This window comes from Echiichthys vipera (assembly GCF_963691815.1).
Source record: "Echiichthys vipera genome assembly, chromosome: 13".
NCBI lineage: Eukaryota > Metazoa > Chordata > Actinopteri > Perciformes > Trachinidae > Echiichthys > Echiichthys vipera.
Window position 1 is genome coordinate 22,736,658 of NC_139838.1, and position 22,341 is coordinate 22,758,998.

Consider the following 22,341-nt stretch of genomic DNA (forward strand, 5'->3'; position numbering starts at 1 on the left):
AACTGTACATATGAGGCTGGTTATTTCATATATATTATCTTGTATTTTTTTCATATCAAATTAGATACATCAACTCTTTTATGACCTGTATGGTTTCAAGAGTCTGTTCAAACATGCCGCTAATGTTGCTGAAGCTTGACATTTCTCACATGACTGATGGACTGAGTGCATTGGGTATTATGGTGTGATTGTGTGGGCTCAGTTTGCACATCACGTTAAGATAATCCTGTTTTATCCAGGATTTGGTGATAAGAAACAATTGCTTTCACGAGAACCATTTGACCCTAATGGGACTAGGCAATTGAAAATGTGGAGTTGTTGCTGGGATACACAAGTATATGTTGCATTGTGTTTGGTTTGGCAGTCAAAAAGAAAACATTTATTGGACTGGGATGGAGGAGGGATTATTGATGATACAGTCAGAAAGGAAAAAACAAGTGGGAACAAGACTAGGGCTAAAAAAAATAGCTGTGTGTTTTCATGACTTATAGTGACATTACCTTTTGTCTGAACATGCGCATGTATGAGCAATGGATGACCAATTTGTCCATAATAAAATGAGGTCAACAGTGCTGGCTGGAACGAATCTTCCACTTACTATCAGTAAATTAAGGTGAGTTACCATGGAGAAGGCTTTTAACTCCTCTGGAACATCAATCTGCTGTGATAAGAGGGTTAAGATATTCCAGAGGCACCACAAGACTCTGAGCTGCTTACTATAAGAGGCTGTGTACGACTATTATAGCGTGTCTCTTGATTATACTTGAGTTGTCAAATTGGTAAATGGACTGCATTTATATAGTGGCCTTCTACTTTACTGGACAAAGCTCTTTACAATGTGCTTCTCATTCACCAATCCATGCACACATTCATGCACCAATGTATGAGAAGGGATGAATATGATATCATCCATCTTTGGACCACTGTCTGATGCACATGGCTTTGCATGAAATAAAAAATAAAAAATCTAAAATTATAATACATAGTCCCGTATTTAAAGGGCTGTGAAATGTCAGGCTGGAAGACTGCGCCTCATCACTAAGTCAGTGCCCTGGCTGACCTGTGCCTTTTACCGCAGGTCCTTGCACACACAGGCTGAATAAAGCTCAGGTCCATAAAAGGCCATGCATTTTACATGTGTCCCTGTATGTGTATGCGTGTGCTGTGTAATGAATAAGTGAAAGTGTGCTACTCTGTGCGTACTGTCAAACACGTCACACCACAGCTGCGTACCGCTCCCAGACACACGTGGAGCACAGAGTTACATAAGCCCAGAGAGCATTGAGCGTGTGAACACACACATTGGATGAAGACACAGCTGGGCCTTTTATTCACATCTCTCTCTACTTTCTTGCTAGTTATTGCTTTTTTTTCTACCTTGCTTTCTTCTCTTATCGTCTTCAAATCAGGGTTATTGAAACAGGACCTCTTGCTCCTCCATTTCCCATCGTTTGCCCTCTTTCACTCTCCATTGTTCTCCATCTTCCATCTCCTTTCCCCCCTGTGCATCCAAATGACTTTCTAAATCCCTCTCCACTGCTGCTCCAACATACTGAATCATAGAAAATCCAAATTTGCTCTTGATGTTGTTTCTACAATACTACCATTAAATTATATGAAAATTCTGAATTTATGTACCTCTCTGAGCCAGAACATGAGACACAAGATGGCTCAAAATATGGAGTCAATTGTTGGACTTTCTCCATAGAGACTGTAAAACTAAGCCAAGTCAAATAATCTAAACCACTATCATGTATCATAGAAGGTAACAGGCAGCTAGACTGACAGGCTTGCTAACCATATTAGCAAAAAATTAATTTATTATCAGTCCAGCTTTATGTCAGTTTATATATTCTACATAGCATGAGGAAAAACCATGTTGGTTGGGACAAACGCGGGAATTGTATGTGTATGTTGGCTACTATTATTATAAGAGGAGTCACAATTTCAAATTGAAAATCCATCAAGATGAGCTTTCAACTTCAAATATGGAAATCAGCCTTATCCTTTCTTCTGCAATTCCCTGGCTCTCCCTTTTTTCAAAAATCCATTTGCAGAGAAGCACATTCACAAACATTGTCTACGGTGAGACGTTTCCTGTCACTGCTTCCAAAGGTTTACATTGCCACTACTTCATAGCTAATATTGTGCTGTATTGGAAGATTTGTAAATGCCTAATATGTTGTAATAAAGGAAGTATTACAGGATGAATCTCATTTGGTCTGTGTGTTATTTCACCCATTTCAAAAGGATTCTTAAAACAATGAGTACTTTATTATTTCAAAGAGACATACGTGGCTTCTAACTGCGGATGAGGTTCTCCACAGGCATTAACAACAAAGTGAAAAGGATCAAATTACACTGGTATTATTCTTTAATTTCTGAAATAATAAGGTGTGCCTATCAGACCTCATTCATCCGGCAAAATCTCCCTTTTTGTCTCCTTTTCCATCCATGCAATGCTGGGGATTAGCTGAATCTGGGGATGATCATAATTACCGAATCAATAGTATAATTAATGTGGTCATTAGGCTGCTATAAATGTTATCACACCGGGATCAGAGAGCTCAGCGATCAATATTGTAATTACAACTCTCCATCCCAGTATGACCACACACTTACACATATATGTGCACACACACAAGTGAATGTGATTGCAAACAAGCACGCACACGCAGACCTTGCAACCCTTTGGTTTTACTGCCCTGAGTACTCACAGGATATAGAGCCCATTATTCCTCCATCTAATTACTGGGCTTTATCAATAACCTGTTCTCCATGCAGAAATCAATAGGGATACCCTGAATGGTCTTTGTCTGATTGGCCTTGTAGTGCATCTTTATTGGAGTAGAGTGGTATTGGTATGTGAGAAGGGGTGAGAAAAGGTAAGAGGTGAGGGACAGTGACATCATAGGGTTTCTCGCTTGAGAGTAGAAGGAAGAGATTTCAGTCTGACAGAGGGAAGAAGAAGCGGGTGATAACATTCATGGATGAAAGGATGAAGAGAAAGGAAAATGGGGAGAGGCAGTTGGTAGAAATGAGAGTGATGAGTGGCCGAGTTAAACAGACAGACGGAGGGAAAGGAGGGAAGTGTGTGTTCAACGGTCAAAAAGGAGTGGTGGAGGGGGCAGAAAAAGACAGGTTGGTCCGTTGAAGGGGTGGATAATGGATGTATAACAGAAAATGGATCTGTAACGTCTGGATAAGAAGTGGAGGAATCTGGAGGGAATGTACAAGGTTAAGCAAAAAGATGGAGAAAATGGGGTGATGGGGTGATGGGCTTTTTTGGCGAATACATAATGTGGACATAATGTTACGAGAGATTGTCGGAGGGGTGAAGGATGGGTGGGTGATAAAAGGGATGAAGGTTAAGAGGCAGAAGAAATGGCTGGAGTGGATGGATACATAATGTGTGTATACTATTAGATGAAATAGAAGGGGGTGTAAGCAGAGGTTTGAAGAGAGACAGGCGGCGTATCCTGCTCAGTTTTAGGTTCATACTATTTGGAATTTATACTAGAATATGATTACATGATTATATTTATATTTAATAATAATATTTCTTTATTTAATACTGTCTCTCTGCATATACTGTACCTGTATTCACCCTGTGTCTGAAGCGCTCTGTTTTAGCGCCTGTCTCTTTAAGCCCACTTCCCAAAAAAGCCTGGTGTGTTCTGATTGGTCAGCGTCTCCAGGTCTTCTCCTTCTGTGCTCTCAGCGTCTCTGCACTGTTACTGTAGCAGGGGAATGTCTTAAACGCCACTATAGTGGCATTTTCTACCTATATATAGTAAAGGTGTGACATCGCAACCGTAGTAAATTCACTACTTTTTTAGGGTTAGCGCATGTTAAGGATATTAGATAAAGCCAGTGTTACTACTCATACACATTGAAGAAGAAGTCCTTTAATTGTCCTGCAATGGGGAAATTCAATTTTCCCCCTTATTTTTTTTTTCATGTAACACACACACAGGCCCGAAATACACACACATGCACAAACAGGACCTATATACATGCAATGAATGGAGAGATGTCAGTATGAGGGGGCTGCCAGTGGCTGGCCCCGAGCAGTTGGGAGTTCAGTGCCTTGCTCAACAGCACCCTGGCAGTGCCCAGGAGATGAACTGGCACCTCTCCAGCCACCAGTCCACCCTCCATTCATGGTTCACACAGTGACTCGAACCGGCAACCCTCCGGTTCCCAGCCAAGTCACCTATGGACTGAGCTACTGCCACCCCATTATTTATGTTTTAAAGGTCCTATATTGTAAAAAGTAAGATGTGTGTGTTTTTTTATAATGAAGCAGGCTGAGGTGCTACATAAATAATGTGAGAAACACACACTGCCCGTATTCAGAAAGTGACGAGCTGAGGCCGAGGACTTTACTACGGTTGTGATGTCACAACTTTACTATCAAAATAAAAAATTTTAACTCTCTGAAACAAGACATAAAATGTTTTGTGTTTACTGTTGTTATCAAGGGAAAATCCTTTTTTATTTAAAGCGATGTTTGAGTATACGCATTCTTTGAGCTTGTAGATGAAAAAACGCTTTGAAGAAGTCATGATTTCTTAATCAGCAGAGCAGCACAAAGCACATCTTCCTGTCTCTAGTTTGGAGACAGACATGTTCCTGGGATGATTAAAAGAAACACTGACATTTTTTTTTGGACGGATTTTTCTACATGAAAGGAATGCAGTACTGGAGGAGGGATAGGAGGTGAAGGAGAGGTGAAGGTTGGGTGAGATGAGACATGGAAATGGGGTGATGAGGAGGAGCTGGGAGAGTGGAGAATGAGGATAGATGGTGAGACAGAGACCGGGGAGGTGGGTGCAGGTCAGACGAAGATGATGGAAGAAAGGGGAGGTGGATGAAAGGATTCGGGGTGAAGGACGGGTAAAAGTGGTGTTTAAGGATAAAGAGGAAGATAAATAAACGGCTGGGATAATGACTGGCTCACAAACATGAAATTTTTCACATAATGCAAAATGTCTTGATGCAAGGATACAGTGTGTGAGTTATCTGGTGTGACAGTCACTGCGGTGCAGCCCGAGAGGACACACAGACAAATGTTAACATTAATAATCTTATTACTTGTGCATGGAGCGGAGGGTGTGTCCAGGGGGGTTCTGAAGTGGTCTTCCTCACACACACACGCCACAGATCCTTCCTCCTCTGCAACACTGTTGGCTGGGCAGGGAAAACACTCCTGCTGCCTGGAGGACATCTTGTAGGAGCCACGGGGACATGCTGAAAAGAACACACAAAAAAAGTACATTAGATTCACGCGAGAAATTTGATTGATAAATAAATCCATTGATAATTCCACACATTTTAACAAGATTTCTACACCGGGGATGAATACTGTGTTTTGTAAAATTTATTTAAAGCCACAAGATATTTCTACACAGAGGCTAATAACAAGTCCTCGCCTCTTTAATAAATGATTTAAAGCATTTTTACATAACTTTTGCATTTTCACTCCTTTGCACGGAAAGTCTAGCAGCATTTACAGCAAGAACTGCAGCATTTTAAAGCCTAGGATAGAAAAAAAAGCAACCTCTAATCTCCCTTTCAGTTACGAGAGAGACAATTAAGAATGAATGGAGAGAAAAATAAAAGCTGGTGAACCCAGAGGGAAGTACAGATGAGATAAAATATATATGATTATGAGAGAAAACTAAATGGGACTTTGTTGAACTCCATCTGACAAACACAATTCACACATTACGTTTGATCAGTGGCTTTGGCAAATGGCATTAAATCCCACTACTGGACTGAAACCATCTGCAAAAGCCAAAACATAAAATAAATGTTTTCCACATTTACAAATTTATATGCTCGTTTTCTTTCTTTCAGAACTACTCCAAATAACAGAGAGACTACGGAAGAGGAGAATGTGGGCGAAGAAGATATGCGCTCATGACCTCACACTCCAGCACACAAGAATACACACCATGTAACAGAAGCTTATCAATGCCTGTGTGACAACAGGCGTCGCGTACACACACACATTCACAAACAGGTTATTTTACACTCTCCCACTATGCAGTTTCATTTTCCACTTGCCATGCCTTTGTAGCAGGTGATAATGGGTGTGAAATCAGGCAGCCGGCTACCGCTCGATGCTCTGGTCTCCTCTCTTCTGAGACTGTATTCTAAACAGCGGGTCTACGTTAACAGCTCTGCTGTACGCAATCCCACTTTTCCTTTCTCTGCTCTCTGTGTCTCTTATCCCATCCCCTCTCTTCATGGCTTTCTTTTTCTTTTCTGTTTTGCACTCTACCTATCTCGCCTCCTTGTCTCTATCTCATCTGACCCCGCCCCCCAATTTAGCTTTATCTCCCTCCTGTAATCTAAAACACAGAACCTCCAACAGGCATTTGATTGGCATTGCATAACCATTTCATCATTCAGTCACAGCTTCTTGTTAGGCATTTTCTGTGGGAGGAAAGTCTTCCTCACTGATCACTAGTGTCTGATGTATCCACTCAACACAGAGACTGCGCTAGCAAGTGCACAGTTCGAAAATTATTTTAATCAAATTCATGGCAATTGGTAAAGAGAATGCATGTTTTACCAAACTAAATAAGGAGCGATACACATTTGACGTTCTGTGATATAAGAACATAATAGATGAGACAAAGTTGAAGACTTCCACAGCACAAAATCCATATTTTCCTGGGAGAAGATACCTCAGAGAGCAATCCTGCAATTGGGCACTCACCAAAAACAAACAGAAGACTGTTTAAGTCAAGTCAAGATAAATAATTAGCACAATCAATAACATTTATTTCAGGTTGTCCCTACTGACTTGCTAATATCAGTAAGCTGTCTAAGTGGCATACTTTATTAGTTGATGTTACAATGCAAATCAGCCGATATATCACCAACCGTATGCCATTTCTCCAATTGGATATCCAGAGAAGAGAACAACAGCCACTTATTAAAACTGTGTGACAGAATTTGAGGTATGAGCAGAGATTTAGAGGTCTGGAACCAAACTACACATTAAGTGACTTTTTGGAAAAAGATGCTAGAACATCTCTCCCAACTCTGGCACCATGTCACACCAGAATACAGTCCATTATGCAGAGAGGAGATGACAGGCCAGTGTGTGAGTTGAGGTACACACAGCAGGTGCAGAGACACACACGCAATGCTGCTGCCCCAAAATGCTTTTGGCTTATGGATGTTCATCGAGACAAGTATACTAATGAAGTGGAGCTCTGTTATCCCACCTCTTTTACCCGGCCATTTTTACAACACACGCAGGCATAAAAGGCCTGCCATCACACATCGATTAGCAGGCCTCGTCAGCCTCTCCTGGCTCAGACCAGAGTGAGTGTGCATGCGAGTGTGTTTTTGTGCCTGTGTACTGTACGTGTGTATGCCCGCGAGTTGCTTATCCAAGGCTGTAAGAACCTTGTAATCGACTTTCTAATGTCTGTCATTACACAGAGAAAAGCCTCTCGCTTTCAGCTCACAGCACAGCCAAGCATGGGGACATAACAGAAACACACACACCCTGTCAAGCAGTAGCGGAGTAGACTCTCTTTGTTCCTGACCGTGCTGCCACTATCCTTCCCTCAACACGCCAAGGACATCAAGCGTGAATAGCACCCGAATCAAGGCAGAATTATGCATAGATCTATGAGAACAGAAATGGATTTTGCATTTTCTACCTATCATGCTTAAAAGCAGGCTAGCCATATCCGTGGATGGCTGCAATTCTGACTTATCTCTTCAATTCAGTGTGGAAGCACATCCAGCCAGCCCACCTTGGAAATGTGTGTCTAATGATAGGGTTGTATCAAGACAATATGTGCGGCTCAGATAACAAAAGGAGCTGGCTTTGCGCGCTGCCCATCATTCACCACAGCAAGGGATCATTCAAAGGCACGCCAACATCCAATGCCAGGAAAGGTCATGTCAGTCAAAATGGGCCAGCCGCCACCTGCCAATGGGAGAGTCTGGAATCTCTAAAGTGCATCCAACTGTGGGCAAAAAGAGGTTGCTTGTAAGGAGGACCACTCCAATCATTAGAAGACACGTTTTTTTTCAATCCGCCTTTTTGTTGCCAAGGTATACAAGTTAAACTGGAAACGAGAGCATCAGGGAGAGAAAGGGAGAGGGGGTGGTTCGAGAAAATGGAGAGACAGAAGGAGAGATCTGCCAGGACAGCTGGCAAACCAACTGATCAATTTGTCCTATGGGCCAACAGGGACTCTCGATTAAATGTAACATAGTAGCACATGTACACACACACACACACACATAGACATATTTCTTCAAGGTGTAATAATATAGATATGCAGCGACAGTCCTATAAGGAGAGGTGTGGGGGTGGAAAATGAGGCTGGAGACCAACTGGTGTGAGATATAGTTTGGAGAGACCGAGCCACCAACAGACAGACAGACAGATGGTGTGTGAGAGACAGAAAGAAGGTTGGCTACATACTGTACAAAGGACATTAAACAGGGAGAGGAAGGGACAATGGACTCCTTCGGCTTGACAGATACACAGAGGCAGAAAACAGATAAGCGCAGACATGTAACGCATACAGATGAGAACACTGAAAGAAGCAATGACAGTGAGTGAGACTAAGGTCATCTTTAGTGGAAATATATGCACAAGTAGCATTGTTCAGCATCTATACTTGCTGAGAGCCTGTGTGTCTTAGGATACAATGAGAAATATGAAACTTAGTATCAACCGAACCAGATAAATGGAAATACCCATGATCAAAATAACACATAGTTTTCAGTTTCACCATCTAATGAATTATAACTAAAAAAGCCAAGAAGCCACATTTCAATGAGCTCACAAATTCATTTAAGAGACTTTTGTATTTGTGGGAGGAATCCATTTAGAGTGTGCCCTTCTCTTTTAGTTTCCCTTCTTTTCTTCTATCAAACCTTAAACATGCCCATTAATAAATCATGAAGCACTTAATACAATAAATGTGAGCAATGAATTGTTTCTTTGCTTCCCTGACAGCACACATTAATTAATATTAATAACACTAAAAAGAGGTTTTCTTTACGCGCACACGCACACATACGCACGCACACACACACACACACGCACGCACACACACACACGCACGCACACGCACACGCACACGCACGCAAGCAAACATGCATGCACGCCCACACACGCACACGCACACACGAAAAACAGGTGATATCCTGAGGAAGAAAATACAATGTGAGCCTAGCAGGTGGAAATCAATAATTCAGAGAACTTTAATTCAGATCAGTGCCCTCTGTGTGGCAGATGCTGATTCTGATGCTAATTCTTTCAGCTGGTCGGCAGCTTTAACATCCGCAAAATGAGTTCTCATTACCATCAAACTGTTCTGAAGGTCTCTTTTGCACACATGCACACACACATAAATGGATGCAATAAACTCCAGGTCAGACAGGTAGGCGGGTTGGTGAGAAATGACTGATTGGTATGTTCAGTGAGAGATTTGTAAAAAATGATTATGTATTGTACTGATGTATGAGTAATTTCTTTAGTGATTTACTTAATGATCCGAGGTTGCTTTCAGTAATTGGAAACATTTCTATGCGCACAATAATGACTCAGAGACATTTAAGCATCAAAACTAGTTTTAAACATGACAGAGGAAACAGAACTAAACTTTTAGCTTCGTAAATAATTAAGTTACTGTTCCTCTTGTGTAAATGTAAACAGCGCAGCAGCAGGAGAGCAGCAGCTTTGCTTTCTGCTCAGTCCACATTTTAGAGAATGCTTTTAATATTTCCTTGTTAACGATGAGGAGGTTTAAGTATCACATCAAGAGTCATGTGGCTTTGGTTTCCTAGTGCTCTCGGCTGAAGTTACTGAAGAAAAAGTGACGCTTTCCATGGTCCGCTCTTCAGAATCAGAATCAGAATCAGGTTTATTCTGATTCTGATTCTGAAGACAACAATTTCTCTTGCCGTGCAAGCAGTGTCATAACCTGTCTGTGCATCTTGCTTCCTTCAGTATGTGACCAAGCCTTGACTTACAGCATAAACACCTGTTATCAGCACATAGAAGACCACATTCAAGTCCACCCAGTGACTGGCCACTGCCTCACAGTGTAATCAGGGAGAAATCTCTGAGCCATGCTATTCAGGTCAACGCTTTGCTTTGTCATTGTATTCTCTGGTCTGCCCTGGTTACCACAGACTGACATCACACGGAGAACACAGGAGGATAACTAGCGAACAATGCCGCCGGGGTATTAATGTCAGTGGAGCTGTGCACAAGCTTTCCGCTGGAGACGAGTCTAATTCTGCCAATGCTGAATGTAGCACGTATGCACAGTGACAGATGTGCACACACACACAAAAACACACTGGCTTCCTCTCACAGGCACACATTCAGACACAGAACATTTAACAATACCAGAGCGGTTACATCACAAAACGGACACAACAAAGAGCTGCTGTTATATCACAGTCCCCAAGTGCCAAGTCTGTGCAGTTTGTATCAGCCAGAGGGTGCAGAAAGGAACAGACAGCCAACCACGCAGACAGACAAACAAACAAACACAAATTCCCCTGAACTAGGAGAGTATAACACACAAATGTACACTCACACTCAGCAGGATATATATACATGCATCAAACAAATCCAAACACACAAAACAGCAACTAAGGACAGGGGAAATAACATACAGAACAACACATCATTAGCTTTGCAGTAATTGGGTCATAAACCAAAGTATTTGACAAATTAGAGTTTTGACCTGATGATGGACTAGAAGAAAAGTCATGCAGTCACCAAAGTTATCACATTTTATCGTGAGCGGAACATGACCAATAAATGTCACCACAATCCATCCAACAGTTACATTTCACTCAAAGCACAGCTGTTCCATTGCTGTGATTGGTTGTAGGGCTATCCCACTGCTTCCAGGGGCATTTTCCTCTGTACCGTTGATTATCGATTGGAAATCGAAAATTAACTGAGGGGGCAGACTAATATGCAATTTTCCATTAATCTGGTGATGCCAGGCTATCTCTGAGGACCATGAAAGTACAAAATTGCATAGCCATCCATCCAGTAGCTGAGAAATTTTGCCGAGAGCAAGACTAAAAATATGTTGTACCGGTTGCCTTGTATTGAAGGTCTCTACTCTGAATAACACATGTAATTTATTTTGTTTATCCCTTAATCACAGTATGTGATTTGAAACTAAATGTCTGTCAGAAGTCGTATGTATGCAGTTTCATATGTGGTACATGGTGTGTAATGCAACTCCATGTTAAATGGGATATTAAAATAGTATGACACAAAATAAATGACAAATTCAGTATGTCTGCATACATGAATATAAAAAACACATGTATTTCATCTCATACGTACATATGATAACAACAGACAGATGGACAGAGGATGCATATCTGTATTTTATGGACATGTGCGACTCTTATTATACAAAATGCACATACAGAAGCATGTACACACAGAAGTCAATCACTAACCCTTGATAGAGCCTCTTCTTCTTCTTTTCCTATATATTTTTTTCACTGTTGTCTCTAATACCCATGCCACTCTGACGTTTACCTTTCTCCCATCTCATCTCCTTAAATAGCTCTTGACTGCTCTCAGCTCTGCTCCCTGCCAAACGCTACCCACTGCCCTTGGCCCCCCCCCCCCCGCTTTCTGCATGTTTGCTCACTTCCATCCTTCCTACCTTTTTGTCTATTATTCACCATCCCTACTTTTGCTCCAGCTATCATTTTCGCAGGATTTATCAAAGGCTGTGGAACAAAAGACTGAAAGGAAACAATTTCAGGATATTATCACCACCTCCTTTCCTCTACCCATCTCACAGAGACGCACATGCGCTGTCCATTTACATTTCAGGTATTTAGCTGCTGATCTAATCCAGAGTGAGCTTCAATGAACTCACATTTTGTTTTGGGGGATTGAACCCGTGACTAGGCTGAATTTTGTTCTTTCATTGTATGCCTCCTGCGGATGAACTTGTTCTCTTTTTTCATCAAATGCATAGGTTTTACAATCACATACTGTACCATGCATTTGAGACTCTTGGAACAACCTTCACGTTCAGGTGATCTAAAACAAATGCTGTGCAACTGCACAAATTCTATTCCATTCACCCCCTTTGTTTTTTTTTGGATATCTTCATGTTTAGGTACAACTAGGGTTTACTTGTTTTGTAATCTGGGTAACCTGATTCTTTAATTTAATCTGTGCCTCATCGGAACATCTTCAACTCAGGCTGCTGGTCCACATTTGAATTGTGACGTCAGAGATAAGGCCCCAAGTTCTACATGATGATCTGGCTGTCTGAAAATGGCCTCATAGTCTGGGGTACATACCGTGTAACCACAATGTCCCTGGTTCAATTCTGACTATGGGCTTCTGTTGCATGGTCTCATGGCCTTGACATCATCAAACCTTACCTCAATCGCGAGACCAACTGTGGGATCGGCAACCTTGTCCAATGGTCGCTGTGTTTTTGTTTCCCCATGTTGATTGATGGATTCCATTTAGTTCGACCACAGAGGCATCTATTTATGTCTGTTCCTATCCCAGTGATATGGCGCCTGCATCCAAGCATGCGTGTAGGTGTGTGTGTGTGTGTGTGTGTGTGTAAAAGAAGCAGGCAGACACATTTAGGTTGCCAGCACACACACCTTGTCTCAAAAATGCTAATGTGAACGGGCAGATAGGAACACCCTGCGGACTGCCAAGCAGGACTGCTGTCTAAGAATCCAAAATCAAATCCAAAGTGGACTTACAAGAAATTACTCTTCTAACTGAAGGACTCAGAGGATGAAGACATTAAATGAGACTTGGGAGCAAAAGACCTTCACATTTACTGCTTGGAGAAGAACTCTTTGCTCGTACAAATTTAGCGCCGATTGGTCAAGCCTCGCAAGGTGGCCTGCAGGCTCTGAGCCGTCACGTCCCACTGATATCCATTATCATCATCACCATTATCACATCTAGATAGAAAAACACACATCTTACTGCACATGCCCAGCCTGCACGGAAAACGGCTTGAAGCAGAAGACGGGGTTCAGTAAATGTTAATGTTAGGGTAATATGTTGTGATAATGTGTTTATATTTGAGCAAAGGTGAGGAGCGCCCCAGTCATTTACATTACAACCATATCAGCCAAAAGTCAGCAAACATGTTTGCATGTGAATGTCAGGCAATTTTAGGTTGAGTGCTTGCAAAACGAGATTCAATGTTCTGCTCTTTTTGAACAGTCATGCTGTTGTGCTGTGTGTGCGCGTGTGCGTGCGTGTGTGTGTGTGCGTGTGCATGCGTGCATGTGTGCCTGTCATAGTTCACTGTAATACAATTCTTCTTTCTCTCCCAAACTGAGAGTGAAGATGAGCTTAGGTAAGAGAAGATATATTGATTTGTAAAGCCGCTGAAGGTTATACATACAGCATCCTTTTAGACACTTACATATCTCCCCATTTGCAACTGCAATATGCAATGTCATTCTTCCCTACTTCCAATTTTTCATGTATAAAAACACATCCCAGAGTCGTGAAAAGGTGTTGAAAGAAACTGCTGTCAATATTTGTTTTTTGTAAGACACAGAAATAAAATCCCTCAGACAACAAAAAAAGTAAGTAATCCTGAAGAAATGTGTTTGTTATAGTCTATTCAGATCAGAATTCACTGTGGCACACCTAGATCGGACGTTTCCTAAACATTTAATAATATATGCAACAAGACGCTAATCAGAAATTCTGTCCTAAGCATTAGGGAGAAAATGGTGTGTGTGTGTGTGTGTGTGTGTGTGTGTGTGTGTGTGTGTGTGTGTGTATGTGTGTGTGTGTGTGTGGCCAGCCAAATTACCAAGTATAATCTTCAGCCTGCAGTCTGTTGTGACACGCCGATTTCATTTGATCCTTCCAAATCAGCCATTCACATCTGTGAATTGAACTTGAATGATTCTTGACTACTGATGGCATTCCGTCTCGGTTTGCCTCATCTGAATCAGCCATTTTCATAAAGACTGTGACCCAGATAAAGACAAAACGCCCTGATAAATTGAATTCCCAAGAGTGCAGATAGATAAGATAGACGGTGCTTCATATCTTTAGGTAAAGCGGCGAAGGGGAGGACGGAGAGAGAGAGAAAAAAAACTGTAGAGCAGTTCATTCAATCTCGCGTCCTGTCAAATTGTTAAACGAGAGGAGGTCAAGGGTAATCAGATAGCTCCTCAACCCTGGAAGACACTCCTATTAGAGTCACTTAGAGGGAACCGGGATAGGGAAAGGTGCATATCTTTGTGTGCTTATGCAGTGTAATTATGTATATGAGGACATGCATGGGGGCGGTGTGCATCTTTTACTGCATATTAGTGTGTGAATGAAAAAAGTGTGGGCTGGCTCATGCATGCGTACACAGTAGCAACGGGTTTAGAGGTTCAAATTCTAGTTGCAAACATTAGTCTCCTGACAGACTCAATTGAGAGAGAGAACGACCATTTGCTTATAATAGAAACTACTGTAATACATTCAGATACGGCACTCCTACAATAATAACAACCTTGTGAAACTTACAAATTGTATTTTAGGACACTGTCCAAGGGACATGTTGATGAATGTCTGCAGTAATATTTTTGCACATCATGCTCTTCTACTGGTTTGCATTATTTAGGAAGAGGTTTTTATGGTTTTGCTCTTAAATTCTTAAATACGTAAATGAAAAAGAAAAAAAAAGTTCTTTCAATAAGATGCAGTCTCATGCACCACATGCACAAAGTAGCACATTGCTTCAAAACGCACCAGTAAGGACAAACTAGAAACATTATTTAGTGCAGAGCTATTGTCTTGCATTATGTTACATCATTCAGGTGTTCATTTTTCTCATTGCTCAGTTTAAGTTTGCATGACATGAATTCTCAACAGGACATAGACTCCAGGGAAAACAGTAAAACATGATTTTTGTAATAAAATGAGTGGCTCAAAGCCTGTCTAAAAAATAATCAGGGGCAGAACAACTCTGAATAACTGATAAGCACTCTAAATACAGTACATGATACTAACTATTTATTTTAGATTTAACAGGCACACATCTGTCCCGCTATAACGCATTTATGTTCAACTCAGGTTTACACCGATTTCTGAAGTCCTGTGTTCAGCTGACCATCTAAGGCAAACCTAATCCCCGCTCATCGCTCCTTCCCTGCGACATTTGAGATCCAGCGTCCTGATCCAAAGTTATTAAAAAGCTAAGCGGCTGTAGAGATGGATGGAGATAGTGGTGGGAGGTCACTTGGACCATAAGGCTGATTAAGTGTTTTCACAGGCGGAGCGAGTCACGGTCGCAGCATAGACAGTTAAGATATTTTTGGAGGGTGTGTATATATATATGCGTGTGTGTGTGTGTGTGTGTGTGTGTGTGTGTGTGTGTGTGTGTGTGTCTGTGTGCACAAGACCCCATGTGATGAGAACAGTTGGTCTATCAAAGAGATGGATGAGGGGGGCCGATCCCCCAACCCCTCAGACCTCCTATTGGTTTTAATGGCTAAGCTTCATGACAGGGATCAAAACAGACAAACATCAACATGGACAACACACATAAGTGTTAGAGCACATCGCAGTAAAAAAATGCCACAATTTATTTTAAAAGACCTCCATTTTAACCTGATATGCACCAGGATTTTATCTCTCCCGGCATCCAAACATTACCGTTTCTTGCCGCAAATCACAGTGATCACACCAGTCAACAAATTCTTCCTGTGGCAATCACACTGTAGGAAATGCTTCCTGTATTAAAAACTGTGAGAAGAAATGCAAAAGAGCTGCTGATTATGCATGAGTCCCTCTAAGAAAGCATAAAAAGAGAATCTGTTAAATTGCAGTGTTTGCGCTGTAAATGGAAGTTTGAAATCATATTTTCTTTCATTTCTTTATTGTTTGTGTGCAATTCTTTTCAACGTTTAATAATCAAAATAAACACAGATGGATCATTGTGTTCCCAAATTCCCTAAAGATACATAATAATAAGAGCGCTCATACATATACAACACACATAAATACAAATTTAACATACACACAAGACACTACCATCCTTTCCTCAAACAAGTTCTTGACATGTGTGAGCTGACGCGTTGCTTAATAAAATACAAACTTGTTACCCAAACACACTGCGCATGCACACACACACACACACACACACACACACACACACACACACACACACACACACACACACACACACACACACACACACACACACACACACACACACACACACACACACACACACACACACACACACACACACACACACACACACACACACACACACACACACACACACACACACACACACACACACACACACACACACACACACACACACACACACACACACACACACTACACTGACATAGTTAACATATTAACATAGTTTAGTCTGCCCGCTGTTTGAATTAAAAATGAAGCCTTGCAACCCAATCAGGGGCCGCAATTAAGCTGTGAAGGTAAAGCAGCCTTGACCTTGTTGTGTAATTAACGGACTCTTCTTTCATTAATCCCCGCCACCCTCCCCCAATCCCCCCCCCCCCCCCTGCATCCCTTCGTTACCTCAATGCCTTCCTCCTTCTAAGCAGCCGTTTAATTAAGACATGCAAGATGGCGTCGTGAGGAGTCGGGGGATAGAAGTCAAGCAATTAAGGGACAGAGAAAAGAAGGGATGAAGGGAGGGACGCAAGTGAAAGAAAAAGGGGGGGAATTAGATGACATGACAAGAGATAAGCAGAAAGTGAAATGTTTGATTTAGCTTTTTTCTCTCTCAGTCTACCACATTCACTATGTTTCTGTTTTAAGGTTTGTAATTCAAAAAATGCTCTTCGCATCTCATTCATTTCCTCCGACTGCAACTGTTTTCTGTTCTGCACATTTGCCAATAATTTCTTTAAAAGTTAAGAGAGACCAGTAATTTAAAATATAAATCTATGAATGAGTGTTTGTGGATGCTTTGAGAGCGCGAACACACACACACACACACACACACACACACACACACACACACACACACACACACACACACACACACACACACACACACACACACACACACACACACACACACACACACACACACACACACACACACACACACACACACACACACACACACACACACACACACACACACACACACACACACACACACACACACACACACACACACACACACACACACACACACACACACACACACACACACACACACACACACACACACACACACACACACACACACACACACACACACAGTCTCAGCTTGGAATTATGGTCCAGACGCTGTAGCATGTGGAGACAGCCTGAACCAGACAATGAGTCACCCAGTAAAATGACTCAAGAGGCATCACGTCGCATGTGTGTGCATTTCTGTGTGAATGCAATTGTGCCTGTGTTCCCTTCCTGTTTTGTGTGTGTTAAGTGTTTTAGTCCAAAAGTGTCTCTGGCAGGCAGAGTGCATCAGACACAGCAAGCTATTCGTAGAGGAGAGCGATGCTTACAACCTGTGCTCAAAAGAGGCCTCACTGCCTGAAACCAACTGTTCGAACAGAGCAGAGAGCAACTAAAAAGAATCAAGCCGCACAAACAGACGCGACAGACGTTCAGAGACCCACTATACTGTGCTATTTACTGCCTCACTTAGTGCTGTCAACAACCATAACCTAACACAGGCAGGGAGCTGTGGTGACTCTCAGCTTGAAACAGGTAGGAGTGGCATACCAACAGGTGGCTGCAGACTCCCTGCACAGTCAGATTGTACCTTAGAAATGGTGCGTGAACAGTCAAACAGGAAGTAGTTAGAGTGTAAAGTTTGGATACAGCCATAGTGCTGTAAGAACACATCAAGCACCAAGTTTTTTTGTCTTTATGTGTTAAGCCAAACCTCCAATTGCAGCTTTTTCGTGTATCCTTTCTGTCATTGTGCCAGTGCAAAACCCTAAGGGTGAGCCATAATAAACACTATCAGACTCATTAGCTTGTTCTAATTAAGGGACACAAATCATTAATGCCCCAGTCTAGGCGTTTCAGAGATAATACATACATTGCTGGTAAATAAGACTTGTCAGGCCGTCACTTAGAGGCATAATGGCACTAGCAGATGTTATAATCTACTGACTAGACAACCACAGTGCTCGTCATAATTTGGGTAGAACAAGCTGACATTCACACCACTGTGGCCATCAGCACCAGTTACAATCAAAAACTGACAGTGGCCTGTTCCACACTCGTTCCTGCTGCACATCCACATAGCTGCTGTTACTGCTTAGCTGAAGTGGTTCTTGTCTGCCTCTGCTTCACTTTATAATAATAATGGGATGTTTATCATAGGTAGCGAATGTTAAATTAATAAAAACCTTAAATGGGGAGAGAATTAACTTTTCTTACTCTGTTATCATGTTATACTCACACAGACCTGAAATACACACCAGCACAAACAGGATGTACCATATATACATGCATTAAATGAAGAGATGTCAGAGTGTGTGTGTGTGTGTGTGTGTATGTGTGTGTGTGTGGGGGGGGGGGGTCAGATGCCTTGCTCTCACTAAATATTTGTAACTAAATAGTATTCTAGTAAATAGAACACACCAAAATATAATGTTAAAATCTTGCAATGCCAGGAGAACAGCAAGATTTATGCCTGAACTTACCAACTAACAGCCTGTAGTGAGGTAAATCATAGCATTGGCTCATGCAATGTTTTTTATTGATGAACAAATGACAGGACAATTATACGAATTCCCCACATAACTTTCCAAACTGATGCTGGCCGTATGCATCATTAAAGCACTGACAAGTTGAAATGGTAAATACACCGGTTATGTCCCCCAAAACAAGGCTACACTTTTGAGGCAGCATTTATATTTATTCAGTCTTAAACTGCCGACTTGGAAAGGTTCAGATGCAGTTGGTGAAAGAGTCAAAGTTCCTCTCTGGCTGCCTTGTTGCTGGCGCTGTTTGGGAAATAAACACTGGCTTTCAGTCAAGTTTCTTAGCAACAGCCATTGGCCACAGCTGGAGCTGAAACTACTACTACTTAAAACATGCACATCTACTGTAGCTGTATAATACTCCTACCAGCATGTGATGGTAAACATATGTGAACAATGCCATACGGCCATATGGCTTTACATGTCTATGTGTTAATGACCAGAAATGTCCAAATATATATAAGCAAAGTTCTGTTTCTCCAAGCAAACCTTGTGCACACAGAACAGATAGCAAAAAGGCTTTTGAACCAAAGAAAATATAAAATGACTCCCTCAAGAGACGTGTACGTTAATAAAAAAAGCTTTTTAATAGTGAGAAAGCAGACAGAAACAGATGTGTAAATGGATTTAGAGACCCTATTGTTTAAGACTGTAATTTCGCAAAACAAGAATAAACTCTTCCACACAGTGTGTAAAGATGACAGAGGTCACGGAGGGAGAGGGCAAGACAAACTTGCAGCATTATTTAGCTGTTGCGTAGGAGTGTTGTGTGTGCGGGCGTATCGATTTGTCCGTTCCCTGAAGCGCTGTAGCACCATCCCTTTCTTTGCATTTGTTGTGCTTTCTCTTCACTCATTCCCCTGCTTTCCTCTTGGCTCACACCCTCCACACTTGGAGCTCCCTATTGCTGGGAGGCGAGCCGAAGTGGACTGAGTGTAGGTGTGTGTGTGTGTGTGTGTGTGTGTGTGTGTGTTTGTAAGCAGAGTGGTTCAATATAGTCCTCTCTCTGTATTTGCAACTAAGCCTCACTGTAGGGCATCGCTGTAAGAAAAGGCCACAGTGATTACAATGGAGTTCAAGTCCCTGTTCTCCATACAACCAAAACTTGATGCTGCATCGATCCAACACCATGATTCTCAATGATTTACTTTGGGATATTTCTGTACCCAGTAAAAAAGAGCGGGATCATAAATGCAGTACACAAAGTCATTATTGAGTTTTTCTATATATTGTCATAATAATGGTGCTACCAAATGAAAAGGCTTGATTTTTTCAAGAATTCTCTATACATCTGTAGAAAGTTTTTCTTCTCTGTCTTTAGAATAGAGAATTAGAATACATATTGCAATTTTTGAAGCAACTATAGTTAAGACATAAAACAGCTCAACTGGCTGGCTGTTCTCTCTTTTTAGAAGATAAGGCTGACGATAGTCTATGTTTTTGTAATTGTCAACAAATCCAATGAAAAGAGCTAAATCAACAGTGTGTTAACTTCCCTATCCTGTCTGTGGCACTTAGCCCATTCCTTCCAACTGAAGATGTGAATCTTGGGTCGTGATATATATACTTTCATTATTTTTAAAATAGTTTTTTAGTCTTTTATTTTTAAAAGACTAAATTATTTCTTAAAACATCTGGGCAATGTCGTTTCCAGCAAACTTGTGTTTTTGTTGAGGACCGTTTTCATCTGCGTAATACTTAAGCAGTACAGTGTATACAGGATCAGCTCAAAGTAAACTACAGTTCCCTTTGGTCATTGTAATGAAGGAACATTGTCAGTGAGTACAACAGTGTGTGTTCGTAGACAAAAAATGCTCAATGGCACAGATGAATAAGATACATCAGGTGTTGGATAGATAGACAATATGTGTTAGTAAGATCAATTTATTGTTGGTTTTGGTCGTTCAGGTGATACATTTCCTCCCAACAGTTAGAGAGATAAGCCATCTGTGAGCTTCATTTCTCGACTCTCTGCTTCTTGCTTTGAGTATTGTCTGGCCCTTTCTTGGAACAAATGTGTGGAACAAGGTCCTGGGGTCCTGGTTTTGCATAGCAGATGTCCCTGTATGGTTGACTGAGCTTATTTAGAAACCTGCAATTCACTGTTTTGCCAAACACACATTCTCCAGCCCTTTCTCTAAATGTCACACTTATTTGATCTCCACCACTTCTTTCCCTTTCCACGCACGCACGCACACACACATAGGGGCGCATAGGGGTTCACGCAACTCGACAACTCAACTTTATGCAGAGGCCACAAATGCTCATACAGAGTGGGACAGGCGACAGTGTCACTTCTCATGATTTCGGGCACTTCTAGCTTACATTACTTATTTTTTACTTTTACTTGTAGGGGTCAAGTACGGCCTACACAGTTGGTCAGATCACATGATTGGTGAAGTATAAAGAACAAAAGTTGAATACATCAGAGAGCAAGAGAGAGAACTATTTCAAATTACTTGAGAGAGGTCAGCAAGGAGGAAGGAACTAAAGATGGTGTAGAGACAGTGAGATTTTATTAGATCGATGAAACTATTGTATGATTGCTTTCTGGCAGGGGGTATGGGGCGCATGGGTCAGTTCTGTAGCTGACCAGTCGGAGGGTTGCTTGCCAAAAATACCTTCCCATCTGGATCCCAGCCTCTCCTCCCCTACACCTCCTCTTGCACGCTCTTGATCTGCGTCGCTCTCTTAGCTGACCTCCACCACCCACTCTCCTCCATCCATCCATCTATCCCGTTCTTTAAGTCCCCCCCATCACCTCTGTTCACATCCATCTCTCCTCTCATTCTCACATGTTTTCTCCCGCTCGCTCAGTCCCTTTCCTCCCACCACTCTCTCCATTAATACCTCTCACTATCTCTGTGCCCCGAGGAAAGAGCAGCGAGTGAGTGGGATCACTCCGACTGTGTGAGGAGCGGCTGCGATCCAAGTCAAAAATGAAAACATCCGTGCGCGCACAGACACACATACAGAGTGGAGAACCAACACATACACAATGCACGATCATCCAGAGACCCAGGAGCAGAAACACCCACCACTATGCCATCTACTTAAAAATCAGCAGGCTTTCTCCAAATATGCTTCTAGCTTTCTTGTTGGCAACTGTGAAAATTCTCAGAGCTGGTAGTTGGCTTAAGTTTAGTTTGCAGCACATCCATTTCTTTAGTTTAGATGACATAAGCACGCATGGTTCGGTGTCGAATAATATATACTTTGATAAAACTGTGAGGCAAGTTGTGAGTTGTAACCATGTTGCAAAACTATAATGATGCATGTTGAGCCTTTGGGGATTGTATACAGAGTGCAGTGAGCAGTTACCATGGTAATGAGAGAATCGATTGCAGCGTTATGGTTAAAACTGCCATAAAGTGATGAATATGAGCCCTGAGCCGAGATCATTTTAAGAACAACTGAGCATAAGAAGTGGCTTGAATTAACCATCAACAAGCAATATCACTTGACATTAACCCTTTAAACTGTCAGCCGTTATGTTTTTATGTTTGTTTCCACTTCCTTTCTTTAAAGGCTTATTCCTTAGTCACTGCAGGTACCAGCTAAGCAGCCAGGTAGTGTTATTTCTATGATAAGCCC

General features: G+C 41.7%; 1 protein-coding gene across 1 annotated transcript in view; it reads right to left on the minus strand.

Moving 5' to 3' along the window:
* epha10 (EPH receptor A10) overlaps positions 1-22,341 on the minus strand; it is a gene marked incomplete at both ends in the record, with an annotated part of 163,457 nt that overhangs the window by 67,122 nt on the left and 73,994 nt on the right. Inside the window, one exon of the mRNA XM_083926187.1 lies at positions 5,098-5,253. Within this exon, the coding sequence (XP_083782313.1) occupies positions 5,098-5,253 (156 nt within the window). The remainder of the gene's footprint in view (positions 1-5,097; positions 5,254-22,341) is intronic.